General features: G+C 33.8%; 1 protein-coding gene and 1 long non-coding RNA gene across 2 annotated transcripts in view; one reads left to right on the top strand and one right to left on the bottom strand.

The window, feature by feature from the left end:
* The first annotated feature begins 45 nt into the window (after positions 1-45).
* On the top strand, positions 46-11084 carry LOC138696011 (uncharacterized). The gene is made up of 2 exons (XR_011331211.1): positions 46-102; positions 10977-11084. It is a non-coding gene; the product is annotated as an uncharacterized lncRNA (long non-coding RNA).
* The window catches only part of sax (type I BMP receptor saxophone), a 37188-nt gene continuing 18461 nt past the window's right edge, over positions 5395-24121 (bottom strand). The window contains exon 9 of the mRNA XM_069820477.1: positions 5395-23426. Coding sequence (XP_069676578.1) covers positions 23286-23426 — 141 coding nt within the window. The 3' untranslated portion in view covers positions 5395-23285. The remainder of the gene's footprint in view (positions 23427-24121) is intronic.

Here is a 24121-nt window from a genome sequence, read left to right as displayed (position 1 = left end):
GAAATTAATTCAATGAATCCAATGAAAATGGTAACTATGTTTACGAATAGATCTAATTTAAGATGGATCTTGTATTGGTCCAAGGGCTATTATAGCGGCTGTGTAAGTTGTTGTATATGCTACTTTAGCAAGATTTTCATACAGTCATCTCGCTCAAATGAAAGAGCACAAACCAGAGCCTTCTTTAGTTACTAAAGAAGGCTCTGGCACAAACACTTTATTTCTTGATTTCTTGCTGGCCAGCAAGCTTGGTGCTGTGCTGGATATGCTGCTCGCTATCGCGTTTGTTTCGGTGATGGTTACCGTTCATAAGCAGCGGGCTCTTTTTAGTTCAAATTGTAAAATCGTCTGCTGTTCGTCCACTGCTGAGAGAATAAAAGCCCTGATTACGTATACAATGTAATCAGGGATAAAAGTTTACTGGTTCATCTACTGCCAACGTCCCTGATCGCATACCTATATATCAGATTAACCATTTCCATGTTAAAAACGGTAATATGTGGAAGAGAACAACCACCAGGATCGCCACTGGTCGATTGATAACGACCGCTAGAGGGAAGTACAGTTGCTCCATGTAATTCAAATGAACGCGCGTTTTTATCTTGATTCTTTCAATATTCTTTCCAGATTGCATGCGTACACCCACGGAAAATTGAACCGTGTAGATGCAGCTTCAATTGTTTCCCGTATTATTTGCACTAGAACTGTGGAACTCTCATCCGGCTCACCTACAGCACTGATTGTAATAAAGTAATTAAACCAGAAGTGTAAAATAGCTTAAGTCCTATTTAATTCTGTATTCTTAGAAACTAAAAAAATACAGGAAAAACAAATTTAATTGGAAAACAACGAACTTGGACACTGTTCCAGCATGGAAGCAAATAAGAAAAATACCTAGCAAGAAATCTAATGTGGAAATCCAGCATGGTATTACCTAGACAGCCAACAGGGAGCAGGATTTCTAGCAAGGAAGTACGGTGAACTGCATTATTCATAATAGAACTGCCATCAGAATTCCTGCATGCGATAAATATCTTACTTAGGGAGATGAAGTACATGAGTGTAACATTGAAATGCAGATTGGATCACGAAAAAGTAGCTGCAGATAGAAACGAGTAAGTGGATAATGCAAAACTACTGTATTACTTACTTACAAATGGCTTTTAAGGAACCCATTGGTTCATTGCCGCCCTCACATAAGCCCGCCATCGATCCCTATTCTGTGCAAGATTAATCCAGTCTCTATCATCATATCCCACCTCCCTCAAATCCATTTTAATATTATCCTCCCATCTACATCTCGGCCTTATTGTATGGATTCGTAACAAGCTGTTTTTTACTGTGATGGGTTGCTAGCCCTTCGCCCAACCCCCAAGCTGGAGGACCACCCCTTATTGACTGTTCAATATATTAGCAGCTATCCTCCATATCTGGAGGCAGTCTCCTCTATCCGCAACCTGAGGACGCGCCATGCTGTGGTGATAGGGACCCACAATACATGGAACTACTGTATTATTAGTTATTATAATACCGGTAATTGTTGCCTTGTATCATAAGAGGCGCTGCAAGTAACTCCCATTCATTTCAATGCACTTTTCAGCGCATTGCAGCATACATGCTGATTGATACTGTTGGTAGCTATTCCACGATGATGTTGCCACAGACAGAGACAGAACGGTTTCCTTGGGAGGGGGCACATTAGGAAGATGAAATAAGCTAATTCATAAATACATATTATTATGAGCATAAAAATGCGTCTGTATGCATAAAATGACAAATACATACCTTTTTTATGGAGGAGGGGCTCGAAGACTTGCACCACACCTGAGGCTCATTGTGTTTACCACTGCTGTTCTGTTAAAAATATCTGTCACTGAACAGTTGCACTCTCGTACAAATACAGCAAGCCGTACCATGATCTTAACTCAGGGTAAGATAATGATCATAATGGCATTTGAATAAATGGTGGCAAAATGAGTTCGAGGTCTAATGCCAAAAGTTACCAAGCAACTCTGCTTCAATTAATTGAGGAAAAACCTCGAAAAAAAAAACAATCAGATTTGTCCTAACAGAGATTTGAACCTAGGCTCATTCGGACAGTCAGACATGCTGTCCACAGTGGTGGATCATACATATCTATACATATGCAGAAAATTGGATTCACTATTCGTATTTCTGACACTCTGCACTAAACACAAATTCTTTGGTTGTGTAGTGGCTGTTCATGAATCAAGCGAGGATTTTCAAAACATCAGTATCTTGTATCTTGCAAATTTACATAACCAGATAGGTGGAACCAGGCTTCGTTCATCACGAAGTATAGCAATGAATCCAGAAGTCTTCCAGTAACCATAGCTAGCAAACATGTATAGTACCGGTAGCATATGTGTTTGGCTTTGTCAGACTTTTCTAGTTACTGTACACATGTTATTTAATATGGCTTCAGCTGCAGAAATTTCGGCACTCGACATGTCATTTGTGATACTTACTTCTGCAACAGCTTCTGAACTGATATCCATGAGCTAGTTTCTATCTGCTGCTGAATGTCACAGATGACTTCAGGTGTGCGAACTGATATGGAAGCCTTGGTTTCTTAAGGGGAGAGGATGGTATTTTTTGGTGAAAAATGAGTAAATTTAAAAAAAAAACTTCTTTAAAATACTGTGATATGTGTGGAATGCATAATATAACATTTTGTGGGTATTTGTGCCCTTATCGGATGTTGAGTCGCCATTTTTAAACTTCCTGCATTATGGATTTTCAAATCACTCGCCCACTTTTATTGTTGTTTCCGGTAAATTAAATTTAAAAAATATATATATATATATATATATATTCTTTAAAATACCCTTTGACATGTGTGGAATGCATTGCATAACTTTTGTGGGTATTTGTGTCCATATCGGGTGTTGAGAAGTCATTTTTAAACTTCCTGCGCTATGGATTTTTAAATCACATGCCTGCTTTTATCGGTTTCCCGTAACTTCATTTTTTTTGCTACATTCCCAGACAAAAATGGATATAATTTCTGAACTATTAAAGATACATGCATAAATTTAGAACACACATTCTTTAGACTATTAGGAAACTTTTCTCTGTAACAGAATTTTGTTAATTGATTTCATTTTAAAAATACGTCAATTTGTTTGCAAGAAAGGAAATCAGAAAATTGTTATTAAATTTTAATTGTTTATTTTACAAACGTACAAAATTCTGTTACAGACAGTTTGTAGAACATGCTTTTGCAAATACATTGCAAAAAATTGTTTGAATTTATCTTTAAAAACGGTTTAGATATATCGGTTTTAGTACAATCCTGCATTGGGTATATTTTTTTCAAATTTGGGCCCCCAAATAATTTTTTTTTTCAAAATATTTTTATTTGGTTGAGTTGCCACAGCTATGAGCTCTCTACATACAAAAAATTAATATTTTACACCAGATAGGAAAAAAGTTTTAAAAAATACCATCCCCTCCCCTTTAAGATTGACGACAGAGCCAGTTTCACACCAATTCTGTACCAGACTCTGAATATAGAGTTCAGCTAATCATTTTGTTGAGAATTGGTCGGTGGAGATTGCTTGCATTTCCCTATTGATTCTCTTTGCACACAGCCTTTCACAATAATCATTTATCACTGCATCTTTCTGATGCAAATTACAGATGCAGACTGAATAGCAACAACGAACAATGAACATATGATGATATGAGCTCAACAATGAGTAAGTTTGTTATTTACTTCATTTTTCATCTACGATGGAATGAGCAAAATTTGGCTAAACAATGAATGCTTTTAAGCACTACAGCAGAGTTGGGCTACTTTTCTGAGACCCACTGTGTATAAATGTAAGTTGTAATCTTGCTTTTAATAAGAGTTCAGATCAACTAAAAATCTCCTGGATGCATTTCTATAATAACAACAAAATTAACAGAGTATTTACCACCAAAGATGTACATGAATAGACTTATACCACTGTATACTAACAAACTATTTCTTCAACAATACCCAAAACAGCACATCATTACCAAAATAACACTGGAAGGCCGAGCAGGTGGCATATTCTTCAGTTATTATTGCAGAAGTCGTAATGGAAACAGATTTGACATACAGTATACCTTGAGTTAGCATTATAGTAAAGGTAGAAGAAATAGGCGGGTTTTTGGTCTTGTGCGGAAACTACTCACTCCACACTTTCTCTAGTGGTTTATGACCTGAACAAAGAGACCTTCCTGTTGCTGCGTTCGAATGCTAGTTGTTGAAAAGTGCTCGTCTGTGATACTATTATTTTATAGCTTATTCGCAAATATATAATAATAAACAGTATTTTAAGTACTAATCACTCATAATTTATTTTTATTTTATACTAATCATCCAAGTAATTGCTATCATATCTCGGTCAGCCTTGATGTCAGAAGTCATACTAAAGGCGTTATTAATCACGTTTCCTGTTTCTTAAAAGAACTTAAAGATTGTGAGGACTTTAAAAGTGCCCTATCATCAATGCAGACACTGCCAAGGCGTGTGGTGTTTCTCTACAATCGATTCAAAGAATTTGTGCAGAACGATTTCTTAGTCATATTTATTGTGTTATTTGTTTTGTTAACCTAAGTCATTCTTAAGTATGCTTCTAATACGTAAGTATTTTTTTATTACGAAACTCGTTCATGTTATAATAACGTGTACATTTTCTACACACAGTAAAATTATATTATATATATATATTTTTTTTGCACTTTTAATTTTCTCATGATTCACAAAGGTAATAGGCCAATTATATAAGAATTATTTAGTATTTACTATTTCACTACAATATTCTGAAAACACATAAAAACAAAATACTTGTGTGTACTTCTAAATATTTAATTTCTCCTATTAGGTTTACATTACATTGTAATAATTATTACATTTGTGAAATGGCTAACTTGCAAAATATTATAAATGATAATACCATCTAAAGCCTGATTAGTGTGATATGTTACTATTCAGCGATGTATGCAATGAAGGGGGAAAGAAAACTGGCCACCATAACCCATTATCTCCTGGCTTAGTTACCTCATGAGTAATGCGTTATTGTTGTCATTTATGAGTTTCACACCTGTGTTCGGACAGTTGACTAAATAAAACAATAATATTCAGTAAATCAGGTATTTGTACTTACTAGAAATCATGTTATTTTATTCTTTTAAGTTTTCCTATAGTGTAAAACGTGTGAATGGAGGAGTAAGTTATTTGGGACAGCACCATACACCAAGCAGGTTCTGAGTTGTATAGGAGTTGGGGTTCACCACGATCTGCCTATTTCGCCATACCTGCCTATTTCTTCTACCTCTAGTATAGCTGATTCTTCTTCATTACTGCCTTACAAAGTTATGAAAATGAATCACACTATAAAATTACTTTAAATAAGTCACATATTGCTTACTTTATTCTGTGTTAAAGTATATGTATACATATAATACAGTTATGTACAATATAACAATAATGATCTTTACTTGCTAGAATTAAAATGCAAAATCAAATGATAGACTGAAAATATCATGAAAATACTTCGTTTCACATTTCTTTTAAAAACAATGAAAAAATCTGAAACATTTTTTTTTTTATTTTACTGTACAAACGCTTATTTATTTTTTCCAAGTCAATAGTGATTACATAACTTTGTACACAACATGATACGTAATAATTTTATTGTATTATGGTTATTAAATTAAATGCTAATGAACTGTGATTCTTATGAGATGCACACTATAATATTATTAAAATATGTTTGATGATATGGATAACTATTAAAGAAACATTAGATAAAAAAACATTAGAAATATCCTGATATGTAATATCATATTAATAATATAAAGTAAACGTATAAAACTACACTGAACAAAAGTTTAGTTAAAACAATGTTAATAAACACAAAAAATGTAATTTCTACTTTTAACAACAATGGTTGTTCACATTGATTTATTAACAAGTATAAAATATAATACTTAGCTGAAACTAATGAGAAGCACACAAAAACATAACACATTAAATGATACAAGACTTCTGCATGTACTGTAAACGTATGGCTGTCCAGCTAACTTGGTCCATATTATAGAGACATGACAAGTTTTTTTTTTATATATATAAAGGCAGGCTAACAACTACAACCTTGAAACAACTACCTTTATACTAATGAGCATCGTAATAAGTGGGATAACTCTATGGAGTTAATGTAAAAAAATCTCATCCTAGAACTACGACTTGCAGCTTGTTAACTATGATGTTTCATATCGACAATTCTTAACACAACAATGGTACAGATCTCGGATTTTACCTCTGCCGGTGAATGGCAGTTGGGATTCAAGCACTTATCGTGGTTGAGTACTAATACAGCAAAACAAAAGACATCTGGTCACCTTCTTTCCAACAGAACTGTTCTCCCTGTTAGTAATGTGTATGTCGCAAGTTGGTTCGGGTCTGTAATATTGCCAGAGTTAGAGTTACAGTTATTATTATTATTATTATTATTATTATTATTATTATTATTATTATAGTGTTATAGATGTCTAGCTTAGTATTTACTGCTTTAGTTTCGTTCAAAGTGTTATAAATTGTGTACTGGCAGTCATTTTAATTTCCAATTTTTTACCGATCATGTCTAAAACAAAAAACTGAGTGGTCAAAGCCGGGAGCTGGTGGCTAATGTATTAAAGTTTATGAAGAATGAAGCAGATCGTGGTGACTTCAGTATTCCTGTCGCTAAATCACAAGAGAGGACAGCAGTTGCCACAGGCATATTAGAGAGAACAGTGCGTGATAAAACAGGAACTATCTGCTATTGAGAAAGGAAAAGCCAGTTCTTTCACAACACCAGATAAAAATGCGGAATATTGGTAAGGAAGAATGGATAAAGGTATGTGTTGAAAAAATAGAGAAAGAGTACTTGGACCGAAAGGGAGTGATAGACAATGAAGCAGAGAGAATAATAATCAATCTCGGAGGCGAAACCAGCAACACTGGTCATTCTGAAGAGCAAGACAGTGAAGGTGAGGATGGAGTTGAACATTTGCAATAATTCTGAAAGGAGACGTACAGGTAGGCTTTATTGCAATTTATTTATTAAGTGAGCCTACAATGAGTAATTTTCATATTGCGAAAATCATAATAATGCTTCTTAATATTGAGCTCTTATACAGTTAATGTTAAAATAATTGTAAAAATATTTAGACTCAGGGTTAAACATTTGGGCGAACTTTTTTCACAGACTAGTACAACCGCTGCTTTCCCTCTTCCACTCCACCACAAACTATGACGTCACCCACCAGCAGAGATAAAATCCGAGATCTGTACTATTTCTTAGCAAAGTATTCGACCATTAAAAGAATCGAAATCAATGGACACATATTTCTGTACCAATTTACAGTAGATGAAAAAGATCGCTATGTTCAAACAGGAAATCAAGCCAGAAATGAGGAGTGATTTGAGCAATTCATCCATTATTAACCTGAATAATAGCAATATGAACTATTTATGGCCAAGTGCAGATTATTATATAATGGTAATGGATTACTTGTGATGATTAAAAGGATTATCCAGACAATAATCAAATCAGTGCTTCGTCACTCAAATAACCAATATGTTTCACAATACAATATGATAATTTTGATATTTATTTTAAATTATAATCACCTAAGTTACATAACTTTTCTAATGATCTCTGAGCAGAGGGAAGGGGGGGAAGTGGCATGAGCTTAGGAATTTGCGAGAGAATTGAAATATATGTATAATTCTCCATTCAACTCCTACAGAGAGGAAAAAAAATTCAATCTAAATCTAGCCGGGTAAGTTAATATAGAAAATACTGTTAATATTTCACAATGATACAAATAAAATGTTCAGCCCACAGTCTGAGGATGATATTAAGACTTAATGAAAGAGGTTCATTACCAAGTCTCAAATGTAAAAAATATGGCACATGAATATAAAATATGACACTATCACACAGACCAAGCTAGCCCACGTCCAATAATATCAAATGTAAACTAAGGCTAAATATTTATTTACAGGATATTTGACAATTCATGAGCAAGTTCATTTCCTCTTTTCAAATAAATGACCTCATTATAAACAATTCCCTTCATACCTCGTATAAACTTTCTCTTTATACGACACTTTTTCTATTGCCATATATGTATTAACCAACCAAGGTAGAACAAATTATTACCCGGAAATATTATTCGTAACACACACAACGAAATAACTCAATATATCAATATGCTACATACTAGTACAGAGATATGCAGACTCATTAACATCGCACCCATTCAAATTGATATGAAAGCTTCTACTGAATTTCATGAAAGGCTAATTAAATGAATATTTACAAACATCACACAATCATGACAGTAAAATCTTCATGAAATGTCAAATGAAGAGAAGGATTTAAAGGCACTTATATCAAATAAAAAAATCTACATTCAATACTTCATTTCAGATCAAACTACAAGGTCTGTGTTTTTGTTTATACCATTCTGATCAAGAAGCAAGTTTATTAATTCTAACTGCTACTTTGAAATCATGATTTCTTATGCCTACAGTGTGTGTAATCCTCAACTGGGTTAAATACAGGAGGGGAAGAGATACAGTAAACAATTAATTCAATTAATCATGATGAAAGATTGTCAACTCATTAAAAATACAATTGCCTGTGTCTTAGATACAAGCACTTATCAAAAAAGAGTTTCACTGAATCACGTAACTTGGAAACACACATTATATAAAGAAAGCAATTGAAACAAGATGTATTTTACAATATAACGTTGAATTGTAAATTGTGTGTTAGACTATAACAATAACATGTCAGACAGAGCACTGAGCATGTAAGATATTTCACTTCAAGGTTCAAGCTTCTCCTTCTTTACCGTAATATTATGAACAGAAACTTGTTACTCTTCAATTGAATAATTTCTTTCCTTTTCACACTAGAAACAAGAATCAAACAGGTCACATGAAGCATAGTGTGGCAACAATGTCAGTTCGTTCTACAGACAGTGAATACCTTCGGTCTTCTTCCAGTTTCTCTGAAAAGGTTATTTATAAACATGAATAAAATGTAACTAAAATTAAAAATAATATCTGTCTTCAGTCATCTCAAGCTTATTTAAAATTTCTTTTTTTTTCTTAAATATGTTTGCAATCAACTGATGACACATCAATCTATTTTTTAGTACTCTCGTGCATTTATTTCATGCATACATATCTGATGCAATACCTTTAGATAGAAAATCTCTCAATACCTAAAATTTCGTAACAAAAGGCTGCTTTTGTAACATCCATTATTTTCTTGTTTCGGTTATAGCAATATATATATATATATATATATATATATATATCATAGATAAACAAGCTGATACTGAATATTATTTACTTTACACATTAACTTTTTTACAAAATTTGGGTGTAATAAAAATTAAGAATAATGGAATTAATAAGAAAAATTCACAAAACATGCCTTTACAAAATGTGCATGTTTTATGCAATTTTCTGCATCTCAATTCTCAAATGAATGAACAAATTTTTTTCCAAAACACAGCATGTAGCCCTTACCTTCTCCCCTTCATTCAACATGTCATACACTTCTCTTTCAAACATACATACTTTCACAAAATTAGTAAAGTAGTAACAAGATACAGATCTGCAACAACACGACAAACTACTTTTAAGTCATATGATGGCATAACAAATATTAATATCTGACACAACAGGAAAACAGAATATAAAGTTAAATAATAATTTTCTTCCAAATTATGTCTGCCTGCTTGTTCCAGTATCGTTAAACATGATATATGCATATTTATGCTAAATCAGAAATATAAAAACATATTACATGCTAACTAGGCAGTGAATTAAAAGATGCAACATAGTACCTGCATTACATTTCTTCCTGAAATATCACTCACGGAACAAAAATAAAATTATATATAGTGGGAGGAAAAAATACAGGACATTAAAAAAGTAACAAGAATAAGAGAATAACAATATATGAAAAGAATGAACTGGAAGAAGTTACGTTTTCTTCAACAAGAGGTCTGCTGTGTGTTGAATGGACTTATATTTCAGTATCCTGCAGTAGTGATTTATTATTTGTGTTCTCCTAGAAGTATATTATTTTATGTTTATAAACTAACATAACTTCATGCCAATAATGTCACTTCAGCAGATCGTCACCTTCAAAGTTACTTAATAATTAAAGCCACGTACATAGTAAGTAGAAAATTCAAAATATCTCAGTATTAGCTGCCTTTATCCTTAAGATAAAAAAGAAACTTATTTATTTTACAACGAGTTACAACAAAGATGTGAAGTGTTACATAAAATATGTGTATTCAGGTAAAACTGCAACATAATTTTTCAATAATGTAAGCTGCTGAGACATAAAAATATGTATTTAGAATCATCTTATCAAATACACTGGCATGGGAGAAAACAGTCTCTCTTCACAGAAATTAATTTATTATTATTATTATTATTATTATTATTATTATTATTATTATTTAGCAATTTTCCTCACTTCGCAAATAATTGAAACCAAATTAAGAAAGTCCCAGTCAAAATCCTACTTGCTCTCTTTCAACAATCCAATATCAAGGAAATTAATTTTTCCTTGTATGTGCCTGAATCTCAACAGAATACCAGTCTATGAGAGACGAGGGCTAATGAAAATCCAACAGAAATCAACTGAATCTCAGAAGCAATGTATTGCAAATCTTCGACATAGCATACAAGATATTTTGAGATCATCGCCACAGTTACAGCCTGCATTCTGTGGTATGCTCTTTACATTCATTGGGGTAGATGTGTTTAATTTTCAATTCCTGCACTACTCAAAAGTTACAGCTATGAGTATGTATAGCCATCATAAAATTCTGTTATATTATTTTGGATTTTATGATTTTCATTTAAATTTCTAATTATTTATGTTCTCATCTTGCTTCAGTTTTCAGATTACTGTATCTGCTGGCCTACAAGACATACTTCTTCCTCCTCTGAAAATGTGTCTACAAAAGACGAACATTTTAATAAAAAAAAAAAAAAAAAACAGAAATTATTCCAGAAATTCCACGTAAACCTGCAGTAGCAAAATTCAGACTGTTTACGGAACATGATTATTTGGCCAAACACTTGCATAGAATAGGAATTTACACGAATCCTAATTGTTCTCTATATCACAAAGAAGAAGAAATGACTGCAGAACATCTACAAACCTGTGAAGTTCTACTTGTTGGATCCACCACAGAGAAATATTGGAGAGCAAGAGCGCTCATTGCCAAAGCCCAGCATTGGATAACAACAACATCTTTATTCCGAAAATTTCGTGAGTTACAGTGAAACAGGACACAGCTGTTAAATCATTTAAGAACTGTGGCATTAATAATATTTTTGATCACAATAAGGATAATTTGTTCCAAAATGGTGGTCTTTAATAAAAAAAAAAAAAAAAAGCTCCCAGATGATTTTCTGGGTTTTGAGGATTCAAGTTAAAACCTTTAATATACCTCTAATTTCTTCCTTGACAGACATATTTTTCCCAATAAATGTATGAAATGTACAGTTTAATTTGATTATAGTGTCCATGGTTAGCACGACATCTTGGCTACATCAAGTCATGGTTTTTACCTGTACTAAACAAACGTGATTTATTACTTTTATAATGACACATTTTTAATAAGCAACTCGTTTATAGTAGCATTTAGCAACAATATAAATAAAAAAAAAATGCATGTCCTAAGTACATGAAGCAGAGACTTGTTGGAAGGAAGTTGCAGGTATTAGTCATTAGTGATCAATACTGTTTTCAGTTACTATGACCAAAAAATTTTATGGCGCCAAGAACTAGAATTCTAAAGAGGGTAGAGTGTGAAGTACACCAAACTCTTTCTTATATTGTGCCAGCAATATTTTACGAACAATAGCAGGACAAATTGCATACTGTGCCATAATCCAGACATCAGTTTAGATTGTAACTTCAGACAGTCAGTTTGCAAACAGATGTTACATACAGTATAATAAGGGGAAAGAAAGAAAAAGTTTAAGTGTAGAAGATAAAGTTAATAATATAGAATTTGAGAGTGGTAAAAGAAAGCCAATGTGTGCCATGAATTTGTTCTGATTAGGAAAGAAGAAGTGAAAATGATATAGAAACAGTATTTTGCAAAACAGAAGCAGAAAAAAATAAATTTATTTAAGCCACGTTCTTCATTGCGAGTATTCATCTATTCTATATTACACTATATCTGTGGTGAGGTGAGATGATGTGATGATGATGATGATGATGATGATAGAGGAAATTTGTTGGGATGCCATAGGGGAACTGGAGAAACCCCCTATGTTATCTTGACCATGTAATTGCCCAACACGTTGTAAATTGAGGATATACAGAGGTTCGAACTCAGGTCCACGGAATTATAAGTCCAGTGCTGCAGCCACTAGATCACCATGGAATACATAAAAATTACAAATTAAATTGCATTAGTGTATAAAATACGTAATATTGTGAATACATTTTTTTTTTTTAATTTTATTTACTGCATTAATTTTTTTCTTATAATCATAGCAACACTCATTTATTGCGACATCATTTCTTTAGTCCCTTCAATGACACTATAACCAAGTTCAACTGTACTAAAATTACCTTTTGCAAAAAATATCTATATATGCCCACATGTTTTAAAGGCTGGCAAATATGGTAATTTTATCTTTGTGTAGTGTCTGAGAAAACCACTATTCACCAGAGCAACAGTTTACTACACGTAATAAAAAAATATACGTGAAAACAGAACTGTTTACTATACACTGTTTGTTAATCTGTTTCATATACAGTGAAACCCCGATAATGCACGCCTGTTTGTTATCTGTGCGTTTTTTTAAAGCGCTTCATGAATTTGCTGCAGCAAAATGAGGGTCAGAAAAAAACCCAATTAGGTCAGCTGAATGCAAAATGGTGGACAATGAATATTGGCTTCTATTACTGTAGTAATAAATTTAACCTTAAAAGAACTGAACATATTAAATAGTTTCGACTTCCATGATAATGACATGGAATTATTATTACTAGACGATTTTAACAATAATAAACATTGCAAAAGACCAAAACACGCATTCCGCTATGGATTGTGCAGCAAACTTGTAAAGCGGTGTTTTTATTTGCTACACAGTTGCTGCAGCGACGATGAAGCAAATGTAATAAAAGACCAATCTTGCTGCAGCGCTTTATGTCTTGCTTTAAAAAAAAACCCACGATATGCTATCCCGCATTATACCCTCTTTTTGTCCAGTACCTTGACATCGCTATATAAGAATATGTAAAATCCACTGCTTAATACATTCATCATCCCGTTTAATACACACTTTCATCTGCTGAAAATTCTAAAATATCGTACTTTAAAGGACTTCTATATTTACCACTAGCGCCCACATATTCAAGGATTTGTAGAAGTCTTTATTCGGTGAATACAATAGAATAGACTGTGACCCTTGAGTACTTGCAAGACTACTGTATTCAGAGCCTGTCCTTCTTGCTGGCAGTTTTAAATCGCATTATCAATGAAGACATGACCGGTGCATCTTGTACAAGTGTGAAGTGACTTGTTAGTACCAACATGAATAAAGGAGTGAAACAAAAAGCTTTATCCATATCGGATAAATTACAATTTTTCTAAAAACATGATGAAAACACCATTATGAATCAGAAACAGTTAGCGGAATCATTAGGAATCCCTTCTTCAATGCTTAAAATAGTGAAAAATCCTTAAACTTCAACAAATGTTTATGCTGATTTATACCTTTGTGTTAAAATTTAAAAAATCCAAAAATGACTCACTCTCGCTAATATGCAGTCCAGTTTAATATGCTATTTTTATGTGGTTCCTTGAAGAGTGTCTTACCGAGGTTTCTTTGTATTTTAAATCAGAACTAATAAGTGAAGTTTACTACGAAATTATTCTGCATATATATATTATACTTAATGAACAATGGTGAACAAAGTTTGCACATGAATGACGACAGTAAAATGACACTTTTCCAAAAATTGAATAAAGTCTGGTGGATAAGTGTGGCTACTGTTCATATGTTATTAGCTGTAAAATGTTTCAAATTTAAATGAATATTATCAGCAGTAAAATAAAGTGCACACTTTCATTTACAATGTTAGAAGTTCTGTTTTATTAAAAAGTTGATATAAGAAATTAATTTTTATGAAACGTGAAAAAAATGTTATTGGGTTGCTATCCTCAATGACAGTTGAGATAAAAAGACATTGTCACATTATATATTTTACTTAACGCAAAATTAGCAGCCTAAGAAATAAATTAAGAATGTCTGCAGCAACAGCAGAAACAAGATCACCAAAGCTAATAGGTTTGATCAGACACATCCACCCATTTTACACATTATTTCCACATGGCTGGACATGTGGCACAGGAATGGGGATAGAAATAGCATAGCTGTCACATTTGCTCTATACAAGGAGCATCATATTATAATGTATAAATAATGAGTGAAAGAAATGGCAACATACAGTATTTGAACTTTGGTCATTGGAAAAAATATGAATGACTCAGGGGGACTTAGAGGCATGTTAGCCTTCTTTGTACTAAACTCAAAAATCTTGTCACGTGTCTGTCAGACTTCTTGTGCTAAACTCAAAGCTCGTCATCTGTCTTCGATGACAGTAACCCAATAATACATTTCACAGTTCTAAGTCTGCCCAGAAAATAGACTACTGTGACAACTGAGAAAAAATTGACGATTTAAACCTTTTTAACAAAACTTCTTTATATAATGCAGCTTTCTGATTTCAGTCTAATGGATTTAAACTTAATAGTAATAAAACTCAACATCTATTATTTACTTTGAAGCATGTACCTGTTGAATTTGTGTCAGAAGTTAAGCTTTTTGGAATTATTTTGGACACTAAACCGACCTGGGATGGACATGTTAATTATGTGTGTAGTAGATTATGTCGTATTTTATATTTATTATGTCATCTGAAATCTAAAGTATCAAAAGAATATCTTCGACAATGTTACTTTGCTTTCTTTCATAGTATTATAACTTATGATATACACATTTGGGGCAACAGTGCCAATGTTGACAAAATTCTTATTCTCCAAAAGAAGGCCTTATGTATTGTTTCCGGTTCCTCTTAAGTAGCATATTGTCGCCTTTATTCAAATATCTTAATATTCTCACAGTTGTTAATCAGTACATAGGTATTTAATTGTCTTATATTTATTAAAATTAATTTACACAATTTGGACTTAGCCTCATTTCCATAGTTATCCAACCAGGAATGATCACCTCTTAATTCCTCCCCATGTTAGAATAAGTAAAAGTAAAAAGTCTTTTTTCATCAATGCAATGTATGTGTTCAATAAATTACCAAAGGATGTCCATACTATGAGGCTAAATAAATTTAATTCTGTTCTTAACATATGGCTTCTTGATAATCCGTTTTACAATATTGTAAATTCCCATATAAATCTTGTTTACTAATTCTTGTCTTATAACTTTAGGCGTCTGAAGTTCTTGACAACAAACTGATTAAATATGCACATAATGTGAGAAATTAAATACTGTACAATACGCTTGCTTTCAGGCTTGTGTTAAATAATGATTACATTATGTGAGGGCGGCAATAAACCTCTGGGTTCCTAAAAAGCCTACTTTTGCAGTGCTGCAGCAGAAAATACTGCACAATTTGTATACTGTGATGTGTGAACAACAGAGCAATGCAGTAAGTAGTGGCTTCTGAATCAGTCATTTGAAAATTTTCCTTGCTTTAAAAGTAGTGATGTGAACAATGTTGTGTTTTATTTCACGACGCTCGCAACTGCAGAGGTTATATCAGCGTCGCCGGATGTGCCGGAATTTTGTCCCGCAGGAGTTCTTTTACATGCCAGTAAATCTACCGACATGAGCCTGTCGCATTTAGCACACTTAAATGCCATCGATCTAGCCCGGGATCGAACCCGCAACCTTGGGCATAGAAGGCCAGCGCTATACCAACTCGCCAACCACCTCGACTGTAGTGATGTGTGAACTGGGTGTCCTGTGCATTGCTGCTATAGCTTTTTTTCAGTGCATTGCTGCCATAGCTTTCTTTATTTTGGTTTTGTTGAAAATTTTATAAAAGTTGCATAAGTTGAAGAGATTTACCAACATTGTTTATGAGAATATTGCTACTGTATTGGTTTATTATTGAACTATATGGAGAAGAATGGAGCATGTTAAATGGACAGACAGAATAAGAAATGAAGCTGTGTTGGAAAGAGTGGGTGAAGAAAGAATGATGCTAAGACCGATCAGAAAAAGAAAAAAGAATTGGTTGAGTAACTGGCTGAGAAGAAATTGCCTACTGAAGGATGCACTGGAAGGAATGGTGAATGGGAGAAGAGTTTGGGGCAGAAGAAGATATCAGATGAAAGAAGACATTAAGATATATGGATCATATGCAGAGACTAAAAGGAAGGCAGAAAATAGGAAAGAATGGAGAATGCTGGGTTTGCAGTGGAAGATCTGTCCTTGAGCAGAACACTTATATATGTATGTAATGGCGTTTTTATGATGGCTTTTTGACTATCTATGGGAACAGAAAATAAATAGAGCTAGTTGAACCTAGAGTGTGCTTTTGGAATTTGTAAAGTGCTGATTACTACAATAAAAAATAAAAGACAATCAACCTTAACAGAAATTGCTAATGCAATGCACACTCTTAGGACCTAGTACAGAAAACAGCAGGCAAAATATAAAATAAAAATAAATCTTGCTGACAAAATATTATTGTAAAATCATTCATCACCTTCATACTTCTCAAAAGAGATTATTTGTAACTCCACATTATTCTCTATTTTTATTCACTCTTTTTCCCAGAACTTTTTGTAATTTTTGTAATTCAACATCTTGTCCTCAGTTTTATAATTCAAACAGCTGAGAGGCTATTGCTTTTATTTCATCACCAGAAAACATAACGAACATAACCATTAAATACACTGAAATATCAATGACAGTGCTAAATTGCAGTTGCAAAAGCGGCGTCACATGCATGTGAATAGGCTCCTGCTGCAACTATTGCACTTTTCAGGTATGCGCTACTTTTGGTTTAGCCTATGCATAAATAGAATGCCTGCGGCCAGCAACAATACAAAAGTTGCATAGTGAAAGCAGTGACATGTGACTATACCTTTACACTTAATTTGATTATTTTTTATTTTTATTTTTACAATGATGGAGAAAATGTAAACTGAATACCTGGAGAAAGTGTGATCTATGTATTACTCAGTGGTTTTTAAATATTCAAATAACTAATGTTTGTCACTTATTAATTTTTCCTTTGGACACGTTTCACAGTTTTGATTGTCTTTACGTTCATATTCTTTCATTTAGTTTTTAAAACTTCTTATATTTTTTATGTAATATAATTAAGTATAGCTTACTGTGCTTCTAATAGATAAACAAAAAATCTTGCTCAAGTCTAACGAGTATTTTCAGCCTCTTTTTATCTAACTATATAGAAATAAAACATTTCAGAATTTAGATGTGCCACTTTTCAAATTAGAACTTTGTTTTGCACAATATCCCATCATGGTCTCACTGACTTTTTGGAACAGCAACAAAAATTATAATGTATTTGAAAAGACATAATGATTTTTTATTTTTTTTAAAGATCTGCAATCATCAAAATGGCTAGAGACAGTTTAATTCTGACACGCTGGAACTAGTCATCAACCACTTTCTTCATAAGCAGATTAACACTATGGATATGTTTGTTTACCCCACAGGTTATACATCTCCCAAAGACCAGAAAAATGTGACCTACAGAGAGCATGTTAATTTTATCTTCTGCATTCATCCAGCAAAAATTCTGATGTTTATGCGTCATTTAAAGAACATCCCGAAGTGCCTTCCCTCAAAACTTTAAATTTCTATCCGTATTTAATGGTGGATTATTAACTCATTTTGGATTGAACTTACCTCATTTGACATTTAAAAATGTTAGTGACGCTCTTACACTGATTTTTGTCTTCCTTATTGCGTTATTTTATTGCAATATAAAAATGCTCCATATTAACTTCATTTAAAATTTGCATACTTCATACATGCACACCCCAGTAAATTAAATTACTTACTGAGCATAAGTTAAATGCAATTCCTTCTGTGATATTTATGTCTCATTGTAGAAGTTCTCTGGTGAAGTGACATCAGTGCCAACTTCATAAGAGAATAGGCCCAAAAAATTGTCTCGGGAGCTGATAAGGTTAATTGTGAGATAATGATGTGCTTTGTATCTGGTAGATCTGAGTTTCCCATGGTTTGCTATACGGTTTAGGGGCTAATTCTGAATATGATTAAAAAAATTATTGCTTTATCTACTTTAAGACAATTAGGTTTAATAATGAGTATTTTATCTATAGGTTTTTCTATTTTGCCTTTTTTCCATATATAACTCATGCATTATTTAAGGCATTATTATGGTTGGATGAGGAATAAACTGTTTCTTGTTTATTTTGTTGAATTTCATTTTTAAGTTTTGTTCAGTCTGTAAAGCTCCAGTGAAAGCCTCACTTCCCAAATTACAATAATCCTATATGCTACTAATGATGAATATCCATTGCAACACTAAACAAAAAGCATTAATATGAAGGAACAATTTTGGAAGTTACAGTACGAAAAAAGATTCGTCCAAAGTTAATCTTACAAAGAGAATCTTTTATGTAGTCTGCTTGAGGAATGATCTTCGATGGATTCAGTGAGGGAGTGAATTAGTATAGGAGAATATTTTTGGTGGCCAGGGCTTGATGTTAACATAGAGCAATTTGTTAAGAAATGTAATTCCTGTATGTTCACTGCTGGGAATCCTGTAAAGGCCACATTAGTTAAATTTGAAGAGGCTTCACATGTGTTTAATCGGATCCATATTGTCTTCTAGGACCTATTAGAGAAAGTATGTATTTGATAATTGCTGATGCCTTTTTTTAAATGGCCAAAAATCTATTGCATGTCTAAGATGTTTAGTTCTTCAACACTTAATGTTCTTAGGGATTGTTTTGCGCATTTTGGACTTCCGAATGTAATAGTGATAATGACAGGCAGTTTATTATTCATTATATATATTTTTTATTTTATTGGGTTATTTTACGACGCTGTATCAACATCTAGATTATTTAGCATCTGAATGAAATGAAGGTGATAATGCTGGTGAAATGAGTCCGGGGTCCAACACCGAAAGTTACCCAGCATTTGCTCATATTCGGTTGAGGGAAAACCCTGGAAAAAATCTCAACCAGGTAACTTGCCCCGACCAGGATTCGAACCCGGGCCACCAGGTTTCGCGGCCAGACGCACTGACCATTACTCCACAGGTGTGAACTTATTCATTATATAATGGCACCAGAATAGCTCAGTTGGTAGGAATGCTTGCCTTCTGATTCGGAGTTGTGCTCAGACATGGATTCGATTCCTGCTTGGACTGATTACCTGGTTGGGTTTTTTCCGAGGTTTTCCCCAATCTACAGCGAAACCTCGTCCTCATCCCGCCAAATATCATCTTGCTATCACAAATTCCATTGATGCTAAATAACCCAGTAGTTGATACAGCAATTAAATAAACAACTAAAAAAAACTGTTGGCACCTTATCATCATTCTACTAATGGGACTGCTGAAAATGGAGTGAAGATATTAGAGATTTTAAGGAAACCGTTATTTGAACACAGTAACTGGAAATCGGATATCTCCACTTTAGTAAGTAAATATCTACTCTTGTATAGAATTACATTGTGCAACTGGTGTAACACCTTCCAAATTAATGTTTGGTCAAGCAGTGAAGATTCGTTTAAATTTCTTATGAAAGTCGTTTGTAGAAAGTTATACACATTTGCAGGTGAAGTTTAATCATGGCAATCGAGAAATAGTTTTCAATTAAGAGAAGAAGTTTTTGTGAAAGATTACAGAGATCTAAACAAGGCATGATGGGCTAGAGCTATAATTATGAAGGTCTTAGGGAAAAGAATTTATTTATGTGAGCTGGTGAATGAGCACAATATTCTGGGAAGAGGTACACAGATCAAATAATTAGAACTGGAAAATTTCATTCTGAAAAAGAAGTGTTTGTCAGCCACAGTAACTGTAGTCAGGGTGAGGACGAAGTGATGACTCATGGATCAAAGGTCGTTGACTTAAAAAATCAAGGGCATTATCAGTGAAGAGGGAGCAATGCTTCAAGGTATACATAATGAGATTTTCTTGAGGCGTTTTAGTAGGAAGGTTAAGCCCCCTGATAGACTGCGGTATTATTAAAATTATTGTAATTTTTATCTCATGAAGAAGAAATTTAATGTTTATTGATGATTAGAGTGGGTCATGTTTGTTGACATGGTTATCTGTGATTCATTACTGAATGTATTATGTTAAATGGCTGTTCATTTGCTTAAATAAATAATACTAATACTGTATATTATAAAATAGTTAAAGTGTGACATTAAGATCGCCAGATTAAGATATCTGCAAGGAAATTCAACTCCAATAAGTGATGAGTTAATCACTAGCACACCCAGCTTCTCAGCCAGATCACATAAAAGCTTTCCTCCCTTTTTTAGGATGATATCCATTGAGACTGGTATTTTATAAATTTTAAACTAAATAGTAAAGGTCCAACTCCATGGCCTCAATATACTTTTACATATACTTTGGCATAACATATGTTTCAAACATAATAATGAGATGTTTCTCAAAGTTTACTCTACTTTTAACACAAAAGATAAAAATTAAATTTATACAATCCCAAACAATGGACTTATTCATGTTATGAGTAATTAAGGGAAGTCTAATGTAAGTGATATACCAAAATTCGACACCATTCTGCAAAAAGGAACAAATCCACATCCTACTGCAACTAAAAGGCACAGTCATTTTTTGCTCGTAAATCATATTATATATTAATTTAAACGAGTGTCAGAAAGTCTACGATTCACTGCGCATCCTCCAAGATAACTAACCATTCAGTCTAACAGCAAAAAAATGGAATATGTCACATAGCTCTCCTATTGGTCACGTGCTTGTGTTGACAGGTTTGTGATAGATTTCTTTCCATGTACGAAGTCACCAGACAAACAACCAAAAAAATCAGTACCATGAATCTGACATGTATCTTCTCATAAGTTTCATCCAATTGTTTGGAAGAAATTACTGTACACAGTCAGAATAATGGCATGCTAAAAATACTTCTTTGGTGTTAAGGATACTGAAACATGTATTTTCGTGAAAATTTCGATACTGGTTTCTTTTTTACAGCATCAAATTATTATCTCTCTTATACTTCGTACATTTAGAAAGTAGATATCACTCCTCAGAGTTAGTTTTCATAGTAAGCACCTCTATAAATCAGTCAAATTTTACAACAAAAGGAAATTAAAAATAAGGAAAAAGTGATATGGCTGACTCAATTTTATGACTTTGAGGATTGGTTCCTTTCTGCAGGATGTTGGCCAATTATCATCCGATACATAATTATTATCCCAGGAGTCCTTTTTGAATATACGTACTTCAATACATTGCCATGGACACCCAAACATAGAGTGGAAGGAGCAATATCAGGAATGAAGTTGAGGTCAGAACAGATAATTGGGTCCAGTCCTCTCATTATTACTGAGGCCTGATGCAGACTAGCGTCATAAAGATGCGCGTCCAATTATTTGGTTAACGCAGCATCCCTGTGTCCACCCATCCACACGTAGCATCATAATGACATATTATTCTACATCGATTTCGCTGTCCATACAGCCCGATGCAGACTAGCGTCATAAAGACGGCATCCAATGTTTACTGAATAACAGTCAACAATGAAGTGCCAGAACGCAGCAGCCAGCAGTGACGCCGTGTTCTGGCAGAACACGCAACTAGATAATTAACACTGCGTCACCGCCGTCTGACTTTACCTGACGCTGCATCCCAGAAACCACGTGTGTATTGGTACAACAATGTATTTCTAAGCCGCACATCAATGGGACGCTGCATCATAGCGTCCTTTTAACGCTAGTCTGCATCGGGCCTGATATAAAAGCATTTAAACTGCTGCACTTCAATTTGAGAAACCTCGTCTTTCAATATGAATAAATGGTATGTGTGCAACTAAAAATGGCGATCTGTATCAGGCAGTCATAATAAGGTACTGTATGACATACTCAGAACTCTTCTTACATACTAATGATCTGAGCCTGAGGTGGAGGTTTTGCGTAACATCAGATCAACGTACAGATGAAGAAGCAAGAACTCCACCTTGACTCTTGACATTCAACATCTAAATCTCTGCGAGGTCACTGTACTTTTTTTATAAAACTGTACCAATAATGCTTCCACAGTATCTTCTAGCACTCTGTTAGTATTGGAGGCTATTCACTGGCTTCACCAGTTGTTGCTTCAAAGAGTAGCAATGACAGATGACTTTTCTCAACCACAGCAACACTTGCTACATCCTCAACGTGTGTAGAGTGCGACACTCAAAGGAGCGTTTGTTATGAATTCCAGTAGAAGGCATAAATGACATGAATAAAAAAGTCCGAAGGTACTATGTACAAGTGTAGTTTGTAGTAGTGGAGAGGAAGCGCTCCACAATCATGGAGCACAGTTCACTTATATAAACCCTGATTTATCGCAGTCAATTCTATTTTCTTTCTTTCAGCTCACTGAATCTGTAGTAAAGTTATGAATTACTCCTTAACAAGTCTGGAAGAAAACATTTCCAATCACATACTCCCGGGAAGTTTATACAAAACTGCAAATAAATAAAACTTCATCGCGTTAATGGCAATGTATTATACTAATTCATGCAGTAGTTATGTATTGCAGTTTATTAAACACAAAACGAAACTGATATACTATGAAAAATGAGTGACAGAAATAAATCACTATGTCCTTCCGAGAATTCGATGCTTGTAAAACCAAGGACCTCATATCTCCCAGACAACATACCTGATACCATTTAGTATTACGACATAAGAAAGACACTGACCTGGCTACACTCCACTTTCAAAACACTGATACACTTATCTGCCTTCTGCCACTCATACTTTGTGGAATTCAGCTGATTGATATGACGGCAACAAAATGATATCCTGAGGCCAACCACTTCCAGACTGCAAAGCAGTCCTCAAAGTTTCTGCAACTTGACGTCCACGTGCTCTTGCACCTTTCGGGCAGAAGTAGGTCCTTGAATGCAGGAGTCTGGTTATGCAACCGACAGTCAGGATTTGATCAAATATCGAGATCGAGATGGACATGAATGTCGGAAGATGCAAGTTTCACTAGAGTTTTCTTTATGCGGAGGGCTGGCAGGCGGACGTTTGGGTTGTGATGCCAACACTCCTTCATAAGTTTCGCCATACCACTAAGTGTCTACAATATAACAAAAACAAAGTATAACCATTAAGTGTGATGGAATAGACAACACAAGAAATCATTACAGGTACCATCAATTTAAGATGTTAAAAATATATAAAACGATGCCTTACAAGATACCATTTTTTAAATAATATTACAACAAATAGCTTATTTTATTGTTTTACAATCTTGGATCAAACATAATCCTCCAGCAGTAATGTACCAGTTCTATAATTATGCAATCTTTGGCACTACTAATAGAATATGACATGAAGACGAATCAACAATTCACAAAGGATACAGGATGAGGACGATGATGATGATGGTAATGATTAATGGGGAAAAGGTGTAATGCTGGCAGGAGAAATGGAAATACTGCACAAAACTACCACAAATACCGTCTTTTGTGGAGAAAAAAGAAGATATGTATTCGATGCTTACAGCAAGAAGGGAAACTTGTGGTTGACTAAATAGCTTTTTTTTTTACTTTACCCTAGCCCATTATCTCCTGGCTTAGTTGCCACATAAGTGATGTCTTATTGATCTCACTTATGAGGTTCAAACTTGTCTTCGGACAGTTGACTAAACAACAAGCAAAAATTAGGTTAATGTCAAAAGATTTTGGATATTTGTTATACGTGGAGAAAAGTATCTAAAAAGAAATTCCATCAGAAGAGAGATAAAAAAAAGAAAAAAAAAAAAGAGATGAG

This window comes from Periplaneta americana, chromosome 3 (assembly GCF_040183065.1).
Source record: "Periplaneta americana isolate PAMFEO1 chromosome 3, P.americana_PAMFEO1_priV1, whole genome shotgun sequence".
Classification (NCBI taxonomy): domain Eukaryota; kingdom Metazoa; phylum Arthropoda; class Insecta; order Blattodea; family Blattidae; genus Periplaneta; species Periplaneta americana.
Note: the sequence above shows the minus strand (reverse complement) of the source record. Positions and strands in the feature narration are given on the sequence as shown.